At 39.7% G+C, this 22,625-nt stretch overlaps 1 protein-coding gene across 3 annotated transcripts in view; it reads left to right on the forward strand.

Annotated features, from left to right (window-relative positions):
- Nucleotides 1-634: 634 nt before the first annotated feature.
- Nucleotides 635-22,625, forward strand: part of TDRD7 (tudor domain containing 7) — a 68,919-nt gene continuing 46,928 nt past the window's right edge. Inside the window, exons 1-5 of one of the 3 annotated variants that reach the window (XM_047700460.1) lie at nucleotides 635-850; nucleotides 15,906-16,118; nucleotides 18,406-18,547; nucleotides 19,537-19,750; nucleotides 22,176-22,249. In XM_047700460.1, the coding sequence (XP_047556416.1) occupies nucleotides 15,912-16,118; nucleotides 18,406-18,547; nucleotides 19,537-19,750; nucleotides 22,176-22,249 (637 nt within the window). In that variant the 5' untranslated portion in view covers nucleotides 635-850; nucleotides 15,906-15,911. Of the gene's footprint in view, nucleotides 851-1,240; nucleotides 1,326-15,905; nucleotides 16,119-18,405; nucleotides 18,548-19,536; nucleotides 19,751-22,175; nucleotides 22,250-22,625 lie in introns of those variants that run through there. The other 2 variants (XM_047700459.1, XM_047700461.1) reach the window with 2 other exon arrangements.

The following is a 22,625-nucleotide window of genomic DNA, read 5'->3' on the forward strand; positions in this document are numbered from 1 at the left end:
AACTTTATAATGAACGAAGGAATGAATTTGACAAAATTTACATCACCCTTCTGTGCCAGGCACAATTCTAGGCTCTGGGAATAGCCTGTAGAGCATGACAAATATCCCTGTGCTCACAGAGCTTTAATTGGAGGACAGTAGACAAGAGGAAAAAGATTAGTAAAATACAGTGTGCCCGATAGGTGTTAAGAGAGAGAAAGCTGAGGAGAGAGAACATATCGGGGACTGACATTTTTCGAAAGTGGCACCCTCCTTGAAAAGGTGACGCTTGTGAAAAACCCTGAGGGAAACGAGTGGACCAAGTGGATGTCTGGGTGAGTGAAAAGTAACTGTCCCCGTAAATGACGAAAAGAGTGAGCAAGAGTTGAGTGAAATGTCTGAGGAGCGAATGAAGGCAGGTGTAGGAGCGCACAAGTGCTGGCGAGGTCCTGCTGGGTCGCGTTGGGTCCCCGGCCCTCGCAGCCCGCCCGTACTTGCATTGTCCACGAGGAGGCGCGCCTGAGCCCGCTCCGCAGTCGTCTTCCGCCGACGGCCCGTGCGTGGGCACGCGCAGAAACCGCTAGGAGGCGTCGGTTTCCCTTCCCACGCGCGGACGCCGGCGTGGGCCGACGCGGCCGGGGAGCCCGCGCGTGCGCAGAGCCGAGGCCGGGGGGCCCTCGGGGCGGGGCGGGGCGGGGCGGGGCAGAGTGGGGCGGGGCGGGGGCTTGAGGTGATTCCCGAGCCGCGGCGGCGGCTCCGGCCGTGCGGGGAAACCGAAAGTGGGCGGCGGCCGCGGTTGTGTCCCTGGCTGAGACATCGGCGGGAGCTGGGCCCAGAGGCGCGGGGACGGGCCGTGGGCCCCCGGGACGAGGTGAGCGCACGTCTTGCCGCTGCGGGTGCGACAGGTGCTGGGCGACGTCGGACGAGGTTTCGGGCGGGCGCGGAGCACCTGGGTCACTAGCGGGACAGTGGCCCGGGCGGGACAAGAACGGGCCTGGGGCCTCTTCCCAGCAGCCGCCGGGGATGCCGCGGGTGGAGTTGGAGTTCCAGAGCGTTGTGTTTTTTAAATCTCTGATGGGACCCGTTCCCCGGCCGCTGGGTGACAGGCTGGGCGTCCTCCCGGGAGCCTGACAGACCGCCGAGCGCTCAGTGCAACGGGGAAATGTAGCAGTGCGGGTGTGGACGAGGGGCGGGAGGCGCTGACCAGGAAGTGGTTCCACAGTCGCCTGCCTGGAGCGGGGCATATCAGAACCCCCGGCTGCCTGAGCTCGGTATTTTACACCCTGAGCTTTCAGTCCCTCGAAGGCAGGGGCCTCTCTGCGGACCGGCCCATGCAGGCCGCTCAGGTAATGCGGGGCGCAAATACTATACTAGGCTCTCAAACCGTGAGACAGGCCGGGACACAGCGAGGAAGGAGACACGAATCCATGAATGAGTTGTCTCTTAACTTTGATCAAGATCCAACAGGGTCAGGTGCTCAGCCTCAAGTTACTGGGAGGGGGCTTAGAGCCCGCCCAACTTTTCTTCTACGTTCCGCTTGCGGGGTTTAATATATTTCCCGTTATAACCAAAGGGTACCAGTCCCAAATAGTTTCAGAGAGCAAGAAAGGTTAATACCTTTATTAGAAAAAGTCCTGGCCCCAAAGGATTCTCATTACTGCCCTGCAAAACAAAACAAACTACTGATCTGGGTCAACCCCCACTGCCCCCCCCACCCCGCCCCAGTCGTGCAGGTGGAAAAATTGCAGCAAAGTGTTCTGCCTAGTGATATGCCGCAACTTAATGACAGAAATGAAACTTAGACCCAAATTTCTAACTCACCTTCGGCTGCTTGGATGTGTAGGTGTTGCATACTGCAAATAGTGTGGGCTTTGCAGACCTGGGTTGGGAATCTGGGCTGCTCCTCTTACTGATTGTGGATGGTGAATAAATTACTTTCTTTGAGCCTGGTTTTCTGTGTATCAAATGGAAATGTTTAACATAAGTCCACACAGCTTTTGTGAGGTAACTGCTGTAAATCCTTTGGTTTATAATAATGATCAAAAAATGTTAACTCTTTTCTTTCCACCAAATTTCCCGTATTTTACGTAATTGGATTTCAGTTTCTTGGAGTCCTCTAATATAAGATTAATTGGCATGTGGTGGGGATTTTTCCATCTGCACTTAATGGACATTTCAGAGCATCAGTTACAAAGTACTGTGCTGGGTGTAGTGTAATTGGTCCCCGGGCCAGCTGCATTAGAATCCACATCTCCTGTGCCCCAGCCCAGGGCCCTTTGGTGGCACACAGATTTCCTCTTTGCTGGTTAAACACAGTGAGACCGTGAGGCAACCGTTGGCAGTGCCTTCGGATTTCAGTCCCTGGAGACTGTAGACTGGAGATGGAACATAATCCCTGCTAATGCCCTTTTAAGTGTATTGGTTGAACGTGGCTGAATGAACTTACTGTGTTTTGTACCAAGAGATGTAAACTTCTTGAAGGACTGCTCTTTAAATTCTCTGTGCAATGTAATCTAGTTGGAGACTTAATATGAATTTAAAGGAAAATACTTTGTAAACCAACTCTAAGTGCCCACTATGTGTTTGATCAAGTGCTGTTTTCAAGAACTGAGATTCGACAGAGGGCTTTGCATCTGGGCACTTTCAGGATCAGCAGATGAATACAGTAAGGACCCAAATTCCTTGGTACTTGAGTGAAATGTAATTTCATATTTATGTGAATTGGTTTTTCTTTCTCTATGCAAAACTTATTTTCTTTGCCCTCTACTCCTGTCTTTGTGCTTTGGAAGGTTTCATTCTTTTTATTATTTCCCCAATGGGCCAAATGTATTTTTTAAAATTTTGTCATTCAAACTATCTAAAAGTAATTGATTTTGTGATTTTTAGCTGCAATGTGTATATATGCCAGTTAGAGCTGCTGGTCAGCACAAAATGCCCAATGACCCCAAAGCAAACTCAATATTATAGCTGTGCAGCTTTGTCAGGAGGAAGCCAACCTATGGTTTCCATTAGATATTTGGCTCCCACTTCAGAACTTGAAGGACTCCAAGGAAAGTTGAGAGTCACAGCTCTTGTCCGTCTTCCTATCTTCCATATGAAAAAAAGTGACCTGAAGTGACTCACTCAAAGGGTCACAGCTAATTAGTAGCAGAACTAGGATTAAGATCACAAATCCTAACTAAGACACGTTATTATTGCAAGAGTTTTTTTTCTCTAATATGTAGATTTATGGAAACCCCTTACTTACTATTTGTAATATGTAGTTAGTAATGCATGTACAGCTTAGAGCTTGAAATTATAATAATAATAATAATAATAAAAAATGCTCCCTAAATATGCCCTATGGAAATATGTCATCACTTGAAGGTGTTAATTACTCTTTCTTTTTAAAAAGAGTTGGTAAAGGAGTAATTCAGGTGGTCACAAGTAGACTATACTGTAATAGGAAAGAAAAAAGAACATATTAAACTGTTGCAAGATGAGAAATCATCCTGGAAGTGTCTTAGACCAAAACCTTCCCTCTCTTGGGCTCAGTTTATTGATTTGTAAAATGAGGGGGTTGGGATAAACTAGATGATATCTAAAATCTTTTTGGCACAGACATTCTGAACTTTGAGGGCCTGGCATGTTGCTAAAATAGTGTCTTCAAGTAAATGGGCAATCAGTTACCACAAGTATTTGCCCTAAGAAGGTACTAAAAATTGTGTAACTGACTGAAGAAGGTAAGAGAGGTTACTCGGTAATTTCAATTTACCCTAATAATTTTTCAGATTTTTTTCTGGGGTTTAGTGCCACTCTGAAATGCGGATTTATGACATTGAGGAAGATGAGCCAAACAGGACAGTTGGAAATAGGTGAGAAAAGAGAAATTTAGAGAAGAACATGCACAGGTGAGAGCTGGGCCAGCTGGGCTAATGGGTAGTGAGGAATCTCAGGCTCTGGGAAGCACATAACATGCAAATGACTGAGTCAGGGAGGCTCAGTCAGTGGTAAAGGCTGTATCTAGAGGACACTGAAACCACATTCTTCAGAATAAGACTTTCTCAGGATGATTATCAGGTATATTAAGGAGAAAAGCTGTGAATTTCCAAACATAGTTTTGAGTATGAGAGTTATTTTAGGCTATTTAAATTATTTAAATATTGCTTTCTTAAAGGTTATTACTTTCCCCTACTCCTTGCTCCACTTCTTGTACATTATTAGCACTTTGGAGTTCTCTACGATTTATTGTGTAATAAAAAGAAAGGACAGAGTGAAAGGATAAAAGGAAATGTCAATTGCCACACTGAATATTTGCAATAATTAGAGATTGTTTTGGGATTGGGTGCCCATACCCTTAAATCAGAACATGGCTGATCCCTATTTCATGCCACTTTAAGGGCTGATCACGAAGTCAGTGTCCCCTAAGTTCCAAATTACTTAAGAGAAGCCAATTCTAGACATTTGGAGCAGCTGTCTAAAAGGAAGCCCTAAGTTTGGAAACAAGAAGACCTGGGTTCTTGTTGTGATTCTGGCCACAAAAATATGTGAGAATATGTGAGACCTAGAATAATTGCTCTGGGCCTCAGTTTCCTCATTATTAAACTGAAGGGTTTGGAGGAGATGGTCTGAAGGTGCCCACCAGCTTTCCATGCTTCTCTCAGCTCTCTACTGTGAGGTTGGGCCCACCATTCTATGCTGCTTCCCTAAGTCGGGCAGGGTGTGGGAACATTGTGGGCTTGTGGTCTAGCATGGAATCTCTGCTCCCTGAGCCTTTGCCAAAGCAGTAAGTGACTTTTTGTCTACTAATTAAGTGAGAAATTTTGGAGGAGATCCAGTTGCTTTCTTACCAAGCTTCCCAGTTCATAAGTATGTTAATGAGGCAAATAAGAAAATCTGGGAAAATTCTGGTATTTCAAATTTAATGCTGTACTAAACATTTCCCCAATATACCAATGCTTTTATCATTGTGCTCTTAGCCATTTAATACATATATTCATAGGTAGTTTCCCATCCACACCATGCTTCCAGGAAACGCAAGTAAGTACTGAATTCCAAGCTCATAAAACTCTACTGTTGATGCTTGTCATTCAGAAGAGAGGCAAGGAAAGGAGGAGGAAAAAGAGCAAGATGAAGGAAGTGAAAGTCAAATGCAATTGGTTGTGACCTATTGTGGCCATTTTTTTCCTTCCTAAGGTCTTTGCTAACTGACCTTGGTTAGTTTTTGAGATCAAAAGTACTCTGATTAAATAATTCCCCAGACCCACCTCTACTTTACTCTGCTGTTTAGGATTCTTAGTCAGCTCAAGCAGACCCTATATTGTCTTCAGAATAAGAATATTCTTAAGGAATATCCTTAATTCTCAAGGAAACCTTTAATTCTTAAGGAAATTAAGGAAACCCTTAAGAATTTTAACCTGAGAAGCTGTGTTCTAAAACAGAGATAGCCAGCCTTATTTCTCCCAGCCTAGCCTAATTTATGGTCACCAGGACTTGAGTAACATTCTCAAAATAAAAGTAACTTGAGTTTTCTTAAACTCAGAATTAATATTTGTCACAGCACTCTCAGAGAGTAGAAATAAAGGGGAAAGAGAGTTGACAAGTCAAAGCAGCAACTTAAAAAATTTGGGGAGCTACTTTGGAGAAACTTCGAAACTTAATTTTGGGGGGAAGCATGACTAAAGGTTTGCCATTGAGGCCCAGAGTTGAAATTCTCATAAACTTCCTCTTGTGCTTCTAATGGATGACATCCAAGATAATAAACTTAATTTTTTATAGCTAGAGGAGAGGATTGTATGCTTTTTATAAAAGTTATTGAGTGTAATTACCATCTTCAGAAAATTTCAAAAAAATGCCATGACAATCAAGGAATTCAAATTTAAGGCATTTAAAGCAATATAGATTAGAAAATAATGATTGTTTTTAAAAAATTATTTTAGTTGTGGGACACCTGGGTGGCTCAGTTGGTTAAGCGGCTGCCTTCGGCTCAGGTCATGATCCCAGCGTCCTGGGATTGAGTCCCACATCGGGCTCCTTGCTCAGCAGGGAGCCTGCTTCTCCCTCTGCCTCTGCCTACCACTTTGTCTGCCTGTGCTCATGCTCTCTCTCTCTCTAACAAATAAATAAATAAAATCTTTAAAAAAAATTATTTTAGTTGTAACTTTCTTTTTGGTCATTGCCCAAAGTAATACTACTAATGTAGGAATCACAGATCCAACTGGAAGAAACTGACAAGCATGAGAATACCACCTACATCTGAACAAGATGTGTAGTCATATTTTCCCTCCCAGGCTTCACTGTGCTTAACTGCTTCTCACCAGCTGTGAGATCTTCAGTCTCATAGTCCCAAGGGACCACCTTTCCCTCCAAAAAGATATAGCTACTAAAAGTTGTTGTGAATTCAGTATCAGTTTCTTTGTGAATCCCAACAGTATAGGCACAATGTTTGAAAAACAGGGAATACATGCCAGTGTGAGACACTTACTGGTATTCAGGCTGTGCCTCTGGCTCATCGGTATGTGTGAACTTACAGGAACACTGGGTCGTTGAGAACACTGGCTCAGAGTGAAAGGGCCGTGAAATAATCTACCTGATGATTCTCAACCACAGCCTGGTGACATAATGGGGTGTCTCAGTCAGTTAATGACAATCGTTAAAATTTGCAAGTTGTTTTTTAATAAAGAAATTTAAGATGATTCCTTTAATAGCTCACATGCATTATGCTATGTTTTAGTAAGTAGAAAGGAGTATTAGATAGATGGACGATTTCTCACTCATTCATCCAATGTTTATTGAGTTCTTGTTGTGGGCTGGGCTCTAGGGATTCAGTAGTGAACAAAGGCTCACAAATTCCAGCTTTTTAGATTTTTTTTTTAAGATTTTATTTATTTATTTGACAGAGATCACAAGCAAGCAGAGAGGCAGGCAGGGGGGCAGCAGGAGGCAGGCTCCTTGCTGAGCAGAGAGCCCGTTGTGGGGCTCGATCCCAGGACCCTGAGATCATGACCTGAGCCGAAGGCAAAGGCTTTAACCCACTGAGCCACCCCCCACAAATTCCAGCTTTCACGGAGCTCATAATCAAGTTGGGGAAACAGATGGTACAATTAAATAAGGACTACTGGGTGGTAATAAGTGCAAAGGAGGGAAATAAGGTAGGGAAGGGGTGTAGGGAATACCAGACAGCCAGCATAACAGTTTGGATTTTGGATAGGGTGGCCAGGAAAGGCCTTGCTGAGAAGGTAACCTTTGAGCAAATACTCAAAGAAACTGCGGCAGTGAGTTGTGTGGCCCCTGTGTGGAGAATAGATTCTAGGAGGCGAAGTAGAAGCTGAGACCAGCAAGGAGGCAGTTGCCCCAATCCAGGCAAAAGATGCTGTTGGCATGGACTAGAGCCTTCACCACGAGACAGTCAAGAGTGGGGGAATTGTGAATGTCAGCCTGTCTCTCTTCATGTATCACGTGGTGATGGTGGTAAGGAGTTGAGAGTCACTAATACTCAGTGGCTTCATTTTACAGAGAAGGAGGTGAGAGCCCCAGGAGAAAGGATTTGTCCCAGGAAAATAAGTGCTGTTTGCATAGTGTTATTGAACTTGGAGACACTAGCAAGAGGAGGCATGGGCACAGCCTTCCACAATCCCTCGTCTCTCCCCACAATCAAATCAAAATCAATATATCAACTACTAGTTAGCAGCACCCCCAGATGGTTAATGTGTGGGAGATCCTTACCAGCAGTTCTTTCAGAGCAGGCCTTGGGAAGGTAAAGGGGACATTTGAGAGAAAGTGGTCTGAAGTGGCTCTCCCAAGGGTGGAAGGAGTAGAAGGCTTTCACATAGGGCAGCCTAGAGAACCAGTCTCTGTTTAGCTTCTAAGATGGGATTAGACTTGTCCTTTCGAGCCAGCAGCATACTGGAGTTCTATTATGTTTTAGTCACAGGATGTCCATTAGTGAGTAGAATTCTATGAGAATTTTTTTTTAACCGCACAAATTAATGATTGATGCCCACCCACTAAAGTAGCTGGAGAAAAGTAGACCACAGTGAGGAGGTGGTAATGGAACAGATGCTCTTTCCAGAAAGAAGGGGAGGAGGCAATAGAAACTCCTCCTCAAGATGAAGGATAGGTCCTTCCTACTGATAGTCTCAGCAGGAGTTTATAGTGCTTCTGACTAGGGAGGAGCCAGTACTAAACAGTCTGGTCCAAATGGATCCAGGTACCCTGCTCGCACGCAAGTGGGTGTATTCCTACGTGTGTGCTGACCACCTGGCATCATATCTCCACATCACGTGTGCATAATTCATGGTCCGGGCCCATCTGCAGATATGCAGAGATGCAAAGTCCAGCTTTACTCAGAAGAGCTCTAGATGAACAGGTGGGAGAGACAGAGTTTTGAAGGAAAGATGGGAAAGGTGGGGGTAAAAAAGTTTGGGAGGCTTGGCTCGGGGGGGTAGTAGGCTACCCTTTAGCTTTTCCTCTTACAAATTGAACTTGGCCAGCCTCCATTATGGTTTTTCCTATTTGAAGAAATAACTGCAGTGCAGGTTCAGTGACCTTTAACTGTTGAGCCAGGAACCATTACAAATCAAAGTCTGTCTCTTACATTGGAAGTTTACTACTTAAGAGCCAGAATTTACATGTTAGATTTAACTTCTGGCAACCTTGAAATATAGGTGTCAAAACCATCCTCTCTGAGCTGCTCCCCAACACATTCAGGTAAGTGTAGTTGGACATCAAGGGAATGGAGGTTCTGAGACACTACAGCTGTCATCTTTTGCTGCCATGAATTTTCTGTTTACCCTTTAGAGTGCCTGTCAGTATCACTGACTTGGAATCTGAACCATCCCTGTGAGTGGCTTCCATACATCTTATCATATCTTGGTGATTTACCTTCCCTCAGCTTTGGCATTCTCATCTGTAGAATGAGAACAATTTCCTCCTAGAATTATTACGTATATTAAATTTTTAGAAAATCCAAATCTCAGAACTTGGATTCTCACACAAGGAAGAAAAACATGTCTACCCAAAGATTTATATAATTCAAAGCAGCTTTATTTATAATACCCCCAAACTGGAAGCAACCCAAATGTCTATCAACATTCGGTTGGATAAATGAATTGTGGCATGTCTACACAGTGAAATACTGCTTATCATAGTATGAGAAGTTTTTGCTATTAAGTGTGGAAACATGGATGAAACTCAAGAACACCAGGAAAAAGTGATCTATCCTGACAGAAAGCAAAGCAGTGGCTGCCAGGAGCCAGGACAGCACGTGTATGAGAGGGTTAGAGCTGCCTGCAAAGTGGCACAACTTGAAAGAACTTCTTTTTCTCAGACTTACTGATATATACTTTACATATAATAAAATCCCCCTCTTTTGTCTATAGTTCTATGAATTTTTTAAAAAGATTTCATTTATTTATTTATTTGACAGAGACACAGAGAGAGAAGGAACACAAGCAGAGGGGTGGGAGAGGGAGAAGCAGGCTTCCCACTGAGCCGGGAGCTTGATGCACAGGACGCCGGGATCATGACCTGAGCTGAAGGCAGACACTTTTTTTTTTTTTTTAAAGATTTTATTTATTTATTTGACAGACAGAGATCACAAGTAGGCAGAGAGAGAGAGAGAGGAGGAGGAGGCAGTTTTCCCGCTAAGCAGAGAGCCCGATGCGGGGCTCGATCCCAGGACCCCGGGACCATGACCTGAGCCGAAGGCAGAGACTTCAACCCACTGAGCCACCCAGGTGCTCCTGAAGGCACACACTTAACCAACTGAGCCACCCAGGTGCCCCTATAGTTCTATGATCAAGAGAGAATATTTCTGTCATTCCCAAAATTGCCCTGTGCCGCCTTTACAGTCTGTCCCCTCCCTATACTCCCATCCCCTGGCAACCACTGATTTAATTTCTATGCCTGTAGTTTTGCCTTTTTCAGAATATTACATAAATAGAACTGTACAACATATAGTCTTTTGTGTCTGGCTTCTCCCACTTAGCATAGTGTGAGAATCATCCACACAGTTCTAGGTATCAATAATTTGTTCCTTTTTTTTTTTTTTAAAGATTTTATTTATTTTATTTGACAGACAGAAATCACAAGTAGGCAGAGAGGCAGGCAGAGAGAGAGAGGGAGAAGCAGGCTTCCCGCTGAACAGAGACCCCGATGCGGGGCTCGATCCCAGGACCCCGGGATCATGACCTGAGCCGAAGGCAGAGGCTTTAACCCACTGAGCCACCCAGGCACCCCTAATTTGTTCCTTTTAATTGCGGAGTACTACTTAACTGCATGGATATGCAATGCTAGTTGATTCATTCACCTGCTGATAGACATTTGGATTGTTTCTAATTGGGTGGTAATTATGAATAAAGCTACTATAAATATTTAGGTACAGGTTTTTGTATGAATATATGTCATTATTTCTCTTGGGTAATGACCGACATGTAAGTTTTTTGGATTGTATGATAAAAACATGCTTCTTCATAAGAAACTGTCAAGCCATGTCTTTTCAAAGTATTGTTCTGCATGCCACAAGACATGTATGAGAATTCTAGTTGCTCTGCATTCTTATCAACACTTCATACTGTTGGTTTTTTAAAAAAGTTTAACTTATTCTAATAGATGGGTAGTGATGCCTCATTGTGGGTTTAATTTTCACTTCCCTAATGAAGAATGTGTTTTTTGGCCATCTACATCTCTACTTTAGTAAGCTTCAGTATGTGTTCAAATAATTTGCATGTTTTAAAATGGGCTCTTTATTTTCTTATTGAGTTTTGAGGGTTGTTTACATACACTGGCTACCTGTCCTTTACCAGGTGTTTTATGAAAATATATCCTTTCAGTCCATGGCTTGTCTTTTCATTTTCTCAACAGAAATTTATATTTAAAAGAGCATAAATTTAAAATTTTGATGAAATCAATTTGTCAGTTTTTTCTTCTGTATTCTAAAAATAAAAAATCTTTGCTAAACCCAAGATCGCGAAGATTTACGCCTTTGTTTTTTTCTAAACATTTTACAGTTTTAGTTTTTTCAAGTAGGACCTAAGTGATCTGGGTTTTTATTTTAGTTTAATTTTGAATATAGTTTAAGGTTCATTTTTTGGATATGGATAAATAGTGTTCCAGAACTTTTGATTGAACTTTGTCCATTGAATTTCTTTTGGTAACTTTGTTGAAAATCATTTGACTAACATAACACAGTTAAACAAAAAATACTGATTGGAAACTTAAAAAAATAAGAAAAGAAGAAAGAAAATCAGTTGACTATATGTGTGTCAGTCTATATCTGTTGTTATGTATTCTGTTCCATTGATAACTGTCCTTTTGACAATACCTACATTACATTGATTAATATACTTTTTTTTTTAAAAGATTTTATTTATTTGTCAGAGAGAGAGGAGAGCGAGCGAGCACAGGCAGACAGAATGGCAGGCAGAGGCAGAGGGAGAAGCAGGCTCCCCGCCAAGCAAGGAGCCCGATGTGAGACTCGATCCCAGGACGCTGGGATCATGACCTGAGCCGAAGGCAGCTGCTTAACCAACTGAGCCACCCAGGCGTCCCTGATTAATATACTTTTAAGTAAATCTGGAAATCAGTCTTTTTGCACTGGCTAGGATCTCCAGTGTGATAGTGAATAGGAATGAAGAGAGTGAACATTCTTGCCCTGTTTCCAATCTTAGGGAGAAAGCATTCATTCTTTTCTTGTTACGTGTTATGTTAGCTGTGGATTTTTCACAGATGTTCTTTATCAGGTTGAGGCGGTCCCCTTCTTATATTCTGAGAGTTTTTATCATAAATGATTTTGAACTTGGTCAGATGTCTTTTCTTCACCTATTATTACCATGTGGTTTTTCTCCTTTAGTCTGTTGATACAGTCAGTTGCATTGGTTGATTTACGAATGTTGAACCAGTCTTGTGTTTCTAGAGTAAACCATATAGTTGATCATGATGTGTTATCCTTCTTACATATTGTTGGATTTAGTTTGTTAATATTTTGTTAGGAATTTTTGCAATTATGTTAATGAAGGTAGTTGGTTTGTGCTTTTCTCATAATGCCTCTTTCTGGTTTCAGTATCAGCATAATGCTGGCCTCATAAAATGAGTTTAGAAGTATTCCCTTCCCCTCTGTTTTTTGGAAGAGTTTGTGTAGAAGTGGTAGTATTTTTTTCTTGAAGTTTTTGGTAGAATTGACAAACCATCTGGGTTTGAGTTTTCCTTGTGTGAAGGTTTTTAACTACAAGTTCAACTTCCCTAATAGATATAGGGATATTAAGATTATTTATATCTTCTTGAATAAGCTTTGGAATTTGTGTCTCAATGAATTTACTCCATTTTATCTAATTGACAAAATTTATTGGCATAAGTTTATAAGTTTACAGACATTTGCTTTTTAATGTCTGTAAGACCTGTATTGATGGCCTGTTCTTTAATCCCATTAATAATAATTCACATCTTCTCTCTTTTTTTCTTTATTAATCTATCTGGAAGTTTATCAATTTTATTGATGTTTTTTAAAAAGTAGTTTTGGGGGCGCCTGGGTGGCTCAGTGGGTTAAGCCGCTGCCTTCGGCTCAGGTCATGATCTCAGGGTCCTGGGATTGAGTCCCACATCGGGCTCTCTGCTCAGCAAGAAGCCTGCTTCCCTCTCTCTCTCTCTCTGCCTGCCTCTCCGTCTGCTTGTGATCTCTCTCTGTCAAATAAATAAATAAAATCTTAAAAAAAAAAAAACTTAAAAAAAATAAAAAAAATTTTAAAAAAAAGTAGTTTTGGTTTCATTATTTTTTCTTTAATTTTCTTTTCTATTTCATTACTGATGTGTTTCATCAGTTCAATATTGATTTTGCTCTTATTTTTATTACTTTCTTCCTTTTACTTTTAGTATAATTTGCTCTTTTTTCAAAGTAGTAGATTAGATCACTGAATTGGGACCTTTCTTCTTTCCTAACATAAGCATATAATGCTGCAGAATTCCCTTTAAATATTGTTTTAATGCCATCCAGCAAATCTTTGTACATTGTGTTTTCATTTATTTAAAAATATTTTCTGATGTTTTTGAAGGAGGCTTCCTTTCTGATCCTTGGTTTTTTTTTTTTAGAAGCATGTCATTAAGTTTTTAAATACAAAGGGATTGTCCACCTATCTTTCTGTTATTGATACCTAATTTAGTTTTTTTCTGGTCACAGGATACTCTGTATAATTTCAGTTTTTCTAAATTGGTCAAGGATTGCCTTAAGTCCCAGAGTGTATTCTGTCTTTGAAAAGAATGTATATTCCGCTATTATTGGGGTAGAGTCTTTTATAAATATCAATTAGGTCAGTTTGATTGATGTTGTTAATCAGCTCTTCTATATCTTTACTGGTTTTTGTTTACTGGTTCTACATTACTGAGAAAGAAGTTTTGTATTTTCCAAATAATTGTGAAGATATTCTTACACCTCCATTGGTTTCTGCTTTGTGTGTTTTGAAGCACTGATATTTGGTGCACTCATGTTTAGGATTGTAATAGCTTCCTGATGAATTAACTCCTTAATTATGTAATGTCTGTCCTTATCCCAAGTGATATTCCTTGTTTTGGTATTAATTAAGATGGCATTTTTTTTTATCTTTTTACTTTGAACCTATGTTGTTTATCTATTTAAAATAATTTCTCATATATAGTGTATTGGTAAGTCTTTTATATCCACTCCATCAATCCTAAATTTTTATTGAGATATTTTCAATGTTTACATTTGACGTAATTTTTGCTGTGGCCAGCTTTAAATCTACCATTTTGCCAGATGTTTTCTATTCGTGCTACCTGTTCTTTGTGGCAGTTGTTGTTTCTGACTCCACCCCCACCCCCCACTTTTTTGCCTAATTTTTTTTTTTTTACTTTCAATTGCTTTTTTTAAAAAAAATCCAATGAACTTAACATATGGTGTTATATAATCTCAGGTGTATATCTCATTGTTTTTTTATTGAATTTTTTATTCTGTTTTATCTTTACTACTGGCTTATTAATTATGCTTCTTTAAAAAATTTTTAGTTGTTGCCATAAGGTTTATAATATATGTCTTTATCACATTCCCCTTTCAAATAGTAGCATACTACACATTGTGTATATACACATAGTATTAACTAAATGTTGGTGCTGGTGGTGACAGTTTGAAGAGAGCTAATGTTTAGCAAAGGGAAGTATATAATGAGTATTTAGGTTATTTGCCACGTAAACCTTGCTGTCACTTGAGTATCATATTTGTCATTAAGAGCACTCACAAATAAGCTGCTATCTTATCTCCTTTTCAAAATGGACAAATGAGGGAATTGCTAGCATGTATGCTATTCCTCCTTTTTGTTATCTAAACCAGAGAAAGAATAAGACTGTCAAGAATTCTGTACTGTCTAATATAGTATCTACTAGACACATTTAATTCCAGTTAAATTAAAAATTCATTTCCTCAGCCGTGCTGGCCACACTTCAAGTGCTCAGTCACCATATGTATTGGACAGCACAGATACAAAATATTTCCGTCAGCATAGAAAGTTCTGTTGGGTAGCACTGTTGAAGGAAGAATTTTTTAACAAGTTGTCCACGGCTTGCCTTGTTAAGTCCACTTTTCTTGGCTTCCTGAATGTCATTCTGTTGTTGTATTACCATTCCATTTACTATTAGTCCAAAGAGAATATGAGTGGTTAATCTTGAAAAATGCCAATTAATGACCAATGAAAATCCTTAGCCAGGGTCCCCACAGATTTCCTAGGTGCCAAAATTCTTTTTTTCTCTTGCTTGACCTCTTTGCTAGGTATGACACTTTCTAATTCTTTCCTCTTTTTGTTTATATGACATCAGCTCTGCCTTTTCTACTTATATCTCTCTGGTCACTTTTTCTCAGCCTTTTATAGGTTCTTCTTTCATTGCCCATGCTTTAATGACAGCCTTCTGTAGAGGTCCATCCTTAACCTTAATTTTTACTCCCTGGATACCAAATACCACATATATTTTGAAGGGCAACAACTCTAAACCCACTTCAGATCTCTAACCTGAATTCCTAGTGAATATATCTGTGTGGCTGACCTACAAGGATCCCAGTCTCCATATGTCCCAAAGGAATTCATGTTCTTCCTTTCTTACAAACCTGTTCTACCTCATCCAGTGTGGGTCATTACTACCCACCATGTTTCTAAGCTAGAAACTTGGGAACTTCCCTCATTGTCCAAACCAGTTAATCGATTTCTGTTGCTTCTACCTCCCAATTACCTCTCAAATTGATTTTTTGTTTATTCGCAGGGCTCTGTTTGCAAGTCCTCCACATTTCCAAGTATCTTTACAGCTCATTAGTTTTTCTTCTTTGCATTTATCTTCTCCACTACTGAGTAGTTACCTTTTCTAAAGTGCAGAACTTTAGAAAACTTAGTCTCCACATTATGTTTGCTGAAATGCACATATTAACATAATATAGGAGTCTCATCTGGGTCTGCCTCTTTCTACCTCTCCTACCCCCATCTTTCAGTCCTCAGCTTATAATTTTAGAGTCTTTGTTCAATCATGTTCAGCCACGTAACTGCCTGGAATTCCTCAGAATCAACCATGTACTTCTCTCTGACCTCTGTGCCCTTTGAACTTCCTGTTCCCTTTAGAGGCTGATACCTCTCCCCATCCTGACCCCACACATCCTTTTCCTCCTTGCCTGGCTAATTCCTTCATGTCCTTCAGAATTCAATTCAGGCCTCTCCTTATCTGGGAAAAATTCCCGGATGTCTTCCCTCTGTAGACTAGTCTTTTTGCCCTTCTGACTTCCCTGTGTTCTCATAATATTCTGTGCTTTTCTCCACCATAGCAGTTATTTCTCTACTGTAATAGCACAGAAAGTAGTCAGTAATAGTTGGTGGGATAATCTAACACGTGTACACTCTGAAAATCTATTTGAATCCACAGACTATTGAATCCTATTATAGTAACCTTCTATTGTGTTCTTATAGGTGAAGATGCTGGAAGCAGATCTGGTTTCAAAAATGCTACGAGCTGTCCTACAGTCTCATAAGAACGGAATAGCATTACCCCGGCTCCAAGGAGAGTACAGATCCTTGACTGGAGACTGGATCCCCTTTAAGCAGTTAGGTTACCCTACACTAGAAGCCTATCTGAGAAGTGTGCCAGCAGTTGTGAGGATAGAGACTAGTAGATCTGGAGAGGTAAGAAGGTAATTGTGCATGTCACAAGAGTCAAACCAATCTTGATTACCTACCTGGCACTTCTGATCTCCTAACTAGACTAGAAGTCAAAGTGGAAAAGTACTAGCTAAGTGGTTTGAAGTTGGTAGTGTTAGAACAGCATCCAAAGCACAGTCTAGACTTCTTAGGTCTTTTACTTGATCCCTCAAATTCTTTTCATTGTAAAAGTAGACCCTAATCATGTTAAATCAAACATTTTAAAGTTAAAGTTTACCCAGTCTTCAGCATTCAAGCAAAATAAGTCTACTGGAGACCTGCCAGGTCTCACACTACAAGCATTACAAACTTGCTACAACTGTTTTAGCCCAGGTGGTAATGACCTCCTGGTTACCAAAGCTAATAGATACTTTTAAATTTTCATGGTTTGACCTCCTTCCTATCTGTTCCTATTATCTGGACACTAGTTCAATCCCTAGCAGAGCATTCAGCACTTTGATTATTACAGGGCTAGTCCCACCATTCTCCTTGTCTTGAATCCCTTTGTTCTCTAGGCTCTTCTGTCCTTCACACCGTTACGATCATATGATTTAGTTTTTTTAGTTTCTCCAGAAGAACATTTTATGTATAACATAACAATTTGGAGTAGTAATTAAATGTTTTATTGCACATACCCTGTGACTCAGCAGTTTCACCTCTTGGTATCTGCCCAATACACAGTGTGAAAGATATAGACAACCATTGTCCAAAAGACAAAAATCACCCACCTCCCCAAACAGCACATTCTTCTGAGTACACTTCTGCATGTGTAGATAGATACACAAATCTGGGCTATTTCTCCCCAAAACTTATAATAGTTGTTCTGTTTGGTGGCATAGGGAAGGCAGTGGAGGAGGGAAAAGGTGACCAGGATTGAGAGAGTGATCAAAGGGAAGGTTCACCTGACCTGTAGTAATTTTTATAAGGAGCATGTATAAATTAGTTAACTATTATATTAATAATAAAACTTGTTTCAACATCCCTGATTCTGCCAGACAGTGCTAAGCCCTCCCCTCTGTCTACTTGGCACTTTGTAATACACCCAAGATAGCTCTTGACACAATGTTTTTTATTTAGTCTCTTTGTGTCTTTTTCCTTTGTTTCTTGAGGATGAATGATTGTTTTTTTTTCACCTCTAATAGTTGCTGCTTAGTAAATATATGTTTGAATGTGTGAATGATTAAATGTCTGCATGAGTTAATAAGTTAATAATGCCTCATATGGCTACTATGCTATAATTCACTGAACCCTGCTCTCCTATTATGAACATTTTTAATGGTTCCAAGTTTTGATTATTAAAATAACCCCTATTGCACATATTTGGGTATGTACATTTTTCTTCAGTCATTTCTTGTAATATATTTTCAGTAATAGAAATACTGGGCCAAAGAATAGGAGTGTATCTTGGCTTATATAAAGCCTCATTGCTTTCCTGTTCTGCTCTCAACTTAGAATCAGAGGCTTTTTAACACTAGGTGGGGCTTTAGAGACCTACATACTTGGAAAAAAAAAAAAAAAATCTCCTGTATGTCACACCAGTTTTTTCAAAAGTTAAAAGCTGAGCTGTCATGTTTTAAGCAGGTGCCACAGGGTCCAGGGCCTCTGCTTGGCCTGCCTTGCCCTCACCACCCCTCTGCCATTGTGAGGCCCTGGAGCTGCCATCGAGCAGTTTGAAAACCCTAGCTCTAAGCCCACTCCCGCTTTACAGCTGAGAATACTAAGATGTGGGAGGGAAACTGATTTATCCCAAGTCACCTGGTTAATCCACTTCAGTGACAAGATTAGGGTTGGGTGATCTTTGAGAGGTAATACAAGTAGCAGTTATGAGTCCATACTTTGGATTCAGAGAGATAGCCTAGCTGTGTGGCAGGAAGTTTGCTTAACTTTCCTGAGCCTCCCTTATCCATATATAAGTGGGAATAAAATATATCTCAAGGATTATATGAGATACTATGTGTGACACAGGTTTCTTCTGGTTCATTTGTTAATCCCATAGTACCTAGCACATTGTAGATGCTTAATGAGTAGCTATTTAAGGAATAAGTACAATTTTCAATTTGAGGAGGGATTATTCAATATGCTGGACTATTTTTGGTTTCTCTTGTAGAATATGTAATTTTGCTCTCACTGTATCAAGGAGAGAGACTTAAACATTTGCATATAGTCTGATTTGGGATGTGTAACCTCACAAAAATCCACTTTCAAAAATGAGCCTCTAGGCACCAGTGAATCTGAGAAATATTTCTCCTTTCCCCTTGCTGCTCATGAACAGATTACCTGCTATGCCATGGCCTGCACAGAAACTGCGAGAATTGCTCAGCTTGTGGCCCGTCAGAGGAGTTCTAAAAGGAAAACTGGGCGGCAAGTTAACTGTCAGATGAGAGTAAAGAAAACCATGCCATTTTTTCTAGAAGGTACGTTCTTTTCATATGCTGAAATTTTAAGCCTGTCTGTGAATACATTATCATAGGGAATTATGGAAGCATTGCTTGTATTCATGATAAACACCTATATTTGTTAACATTCACATGTCAAGGGGGAAATCCTAAAGCTGATATTTCCATTTGAACTTGACTTCCATCACCAGATGATGAGCATGACCTACTAAGTTACCACACAGCGTGAACTAACTCAAGAGTAGATTTTAATTAAGCTTTATTATGGCAAAGTATCGCTTTATTCTTTTAAGTTACTTGGGGGATAGCCTAATCTAGAATGCTGGATAAACCAAGAACCTAGGATTCAATGACTTATTTAGCAAATCACGTCTTTATACAAAAATCATGTCTTTATACTTTTATACTAAAATCCTCTATTTTCAGGAAAAAATCGTGAGTTATATAATACACAAAGGTGTTGTAGGAAACTCAGCCAGTGTTTACTGGACACTTATCTCAAAGAGCTTATAATCATTCTAAAACTAAATTCTCAAGATGTAGCTCAAAGATAATATAAAAGAGTAGATGCTTAAATGCCACAGTGAGCATTTTCAATGAGGGGGCAATTGTGGTAAGAATGGCAGTGGAGGACTTCATGGCGAAGGGGGACTTGACACAGACCTTGGGCGATGGGAAGAATTTAAATAGATGAAGAAGAGACAGGGAGACTGAGTATGCTGCATTTGTAGCAGCATAAAGTGGCTGTCTTTGAAGGGTTGATTGGTGAGTAGAGGGATGGTAACTGACTAGTTTAGCAGATGAAGCCACATTTTAAAGAATCTCATCACCTAAATACCAATCTGTTCTTCCCCTACTGACAAACCCTGTAGTGACAACTTCCTTGTGTTCTTACACACTGTTCTAAGAATAGAGACCCACAGAAAACATCTGGACAGGGGAGTGGGATAGTGAAACTAGGTTCTGGGAAAGCTAATTGATTTTATTATGTATGCCTAACTTCATAGGGAAACCAAAAGCAACCCTCAGACAACCAGGAATTTCTTCAGATTTTTCTATCAGCAAAAAACCTAATCCAACACTGTTAAGAGACAAAGGAAACTCTCTTGGAATTAAGTCTGATGCTGAAATGCCACCTTACACATTACACACAACTATCGGAAGCGATGTATTCAAAGACGTTCCAGTGCAGAGGCATGTGACCATACCTACAAACAACAGGTATTTGGGGCTTTATCTGGCTAAAAGGAGAAGTTTGGAGAACACAGGATAATTAATGTTAAAAATGTATGTTTAGGTCAAGAAGGAAATACTTTCTGGTTTATCTAATGTAAGTTCACATGTAGGAGGGAAATGTATCATTACTACAAAGCCACTTTTCCTGCTATCTAAATGTCATTGTCTGAATATCTTCATTTTATATTTTCTCTGCATTTTTGGTAATCTCTCCTTATAAAATTCATGTTGAAAGCTCTCACAGGAAAAAACAGAAAAGCTCTCACAAGTTATTCTAAGATGCTATTTCAGCATAACTTACATTTTTTTCTGAAAATATTTCTTATAATTACTTTTGTAAATTTTTAATAAAATCATATTGGTTTACACATTCCATTGTGCTCTAATAGTCATATTTATATATATAGTATATATATATATATATATATATATACATACAGTGTGTGTGTGTGTGTGTGTGTATATATATATATATAGTATAATTATACAGTAGCATCATACATCCATGCATCAGAATATTGGACAGAATAAGGACAAGCTTAAAGTCTTAGTTTGGGTGCTACCATTTATTAGCCAGGTGAATAAGTAAATTACTTCATCTTTTGGGCTGTGGTTTCCTCATTCATTTAATGAAAATGTTAAACTAGGTGATCTCAAAGTTCCTTTCTGGCTCTAAGTCTTATGGCTTTATAAGGTAATTCAGGTCAGCAAACCATGACCTATGGGCCAAATCTGGCCCATTGCCTGTTTTTTTGTAAATAAAATTTTACTGAAACAAAGCCATATCCCTTTGTTTATATATTGTCTGTGGTTGCTTTTGCACAACCACAGAGCTGAGTAGTTGTGCAGAGATAGTATAGCCTGCAAAATCTGAAATGTATACTAGTGGACCCTTTACAGAAAAAGTTTACCAACTCCTCACATAGATGAATCAGTATCACATTCTTTCATTCTTTTTGTCTCTTTATAAAATAAATTTTGTTGTATCATATCCTTTTAATTCAGCGTTCACAAATCCCAGCACTGTCCCCCATATTAGAATATTTAGAAGGAATTTGTTATTTTTAATAAGTTAGGTAAAATTTTTCATAATGGTATATGTTTAATGCTAGTTATGGCTAGTTATTATAATTTTGATAAGGTCTGGGAAATACATCATTTAAACCAGTTTCTCCAAAGCACTAGTTGGGTCTAATATGTGACTGAGGTACCATTGCTCCTCTAGTTGTGTGCCTAAATTTCAAGATCCATTTTGAATTTGAATTGAATCTATAAAATGACAGCAAAACTGGCACTGGGAACAGATCATTAAGATACTTGGAGTCTAGTGAGGGAGACTGATATGAACACAAATGGTGTGTGTGTGTGTGTGTGTGTGTGTGTGTGTGTGGTGTCTTTGTCCTATTTGGAGGAATCTTCCTACATATATCCAATATAATTTATATAAAAATTATTATTTGAGTAAGGTGTGAGATATGGGGAATCTATGTTTCTTCTTTTCTCCTTGTTATTTGAGCAATCCCCTCTGTGGTTTGGAATGCCACTTTTTTTCATATGCTCAGATACAATGTAAATTGGGTGTTTCTATGCTCCGTATCATTTTAGTTCTGTTCAAAGATTATAAATGTAATTTTATAACTCATTTCAATTCCTGGTGATAGAAGTCCTTCAGTTTTTAGTTATATTCTAAAATATTCTTTATGTTCAACTACTTAAGCTCTGCATGATTTTTTTTTTAACTTTATATGTCTAGTCCCTTAAAGGTGATTAATTGGAAATCTAACTTCCAAGTTCTTTTAAAGTTCCAGTTTAGGGCACGCAGGTGGCTCAGATGGTTAAGCGTCTGCCTTCCGCTTGGGTCATGATCCTAGAGTCCTGGGATCGAGTCCTGCATCAGGCTCCTTCTTGGTGGGAAGCCTGCTTCTCCCTCTCTCTCTCTCTGTCTCTCATGAATAAATAAATAAAACCTATAAAGTTCTAGTTTAAATTTAGCTTTTAATACCCATCACCCTGGATTAAGGAGGGCACATGTGGTGATGAGCACTGGGTGTTAATGCAACTAATGAATTGTTGAACACTGCATCAAAAACTAATGATGTGTTTATATGTTGGCTAATTGAACATAATAGAACAAAAGTGAAAACCATAATAAAAAGACTAATAAACATGACTACATTAAAATTAAAAAAATAAATTTAGCTTTTAACACATTTTTCTCTGGGTGAATATGAAACATAAAAGCTAATAATACCAGGTATCATTTTCATTTTTGCTCATTTTGAAATATTCTGACTTGTTTTGCTGTTCAGGGCTGCAGAGACTTTAAATGAAAAGTGGTGTTTAAAACTTGACATAGGCTTCACTATTAGAATTTTAACTTCCTTTTTCTTCTTTTTTTATAACACCTTAGGTTTAGCCCAAAGGCATCCCTTCCACCACCTTTTCAGATGCATCTCTCAAGAACATGTGCTAAGGAAATGAGTGGTATGTGTGCTAACCATTATCTTCATGATACCTTTTGGTTTCTGAAACCTCAGAGCCCCTGAGAAAAGTGTCTGGTGGTGGTATTTCACATTTGCTCTCACCTTATCCTACTTGGAATATGTCTCTCCTCCCTTCTTTCCTCATTTCTTTACGTTATGACATGAAGTCATCTAAAGAACAAACAATACCTCCAGGGATATCCTCATTCTGAGGTAAGGCCTTCCTCACATCAGACCACTCCTGTTTCACTTCCGCCTGTCACCTGCCGAGGTACTTGTGTCCCTTGCCACCCTCTCACTCATTGGGGGTGACTTTTAAAGTACACAAATATGGGACTTCAACTCCTAAAATGGTTTCAGATACTCCACCATTGAAA

Source organism: Lutra lutra, chromosome 13 (genome assembly GCF_902655055.1).
Source record: "Lutra lutra chromosome 13, mLutLut1.2, whole genome shotgun sequence".
Classification (NCBI taxonomy): Eukaryota; Metazoa; Chordata; class Mammalia; order Carnivora; family Mustelidae; genus Lutra; species Lutra lutra.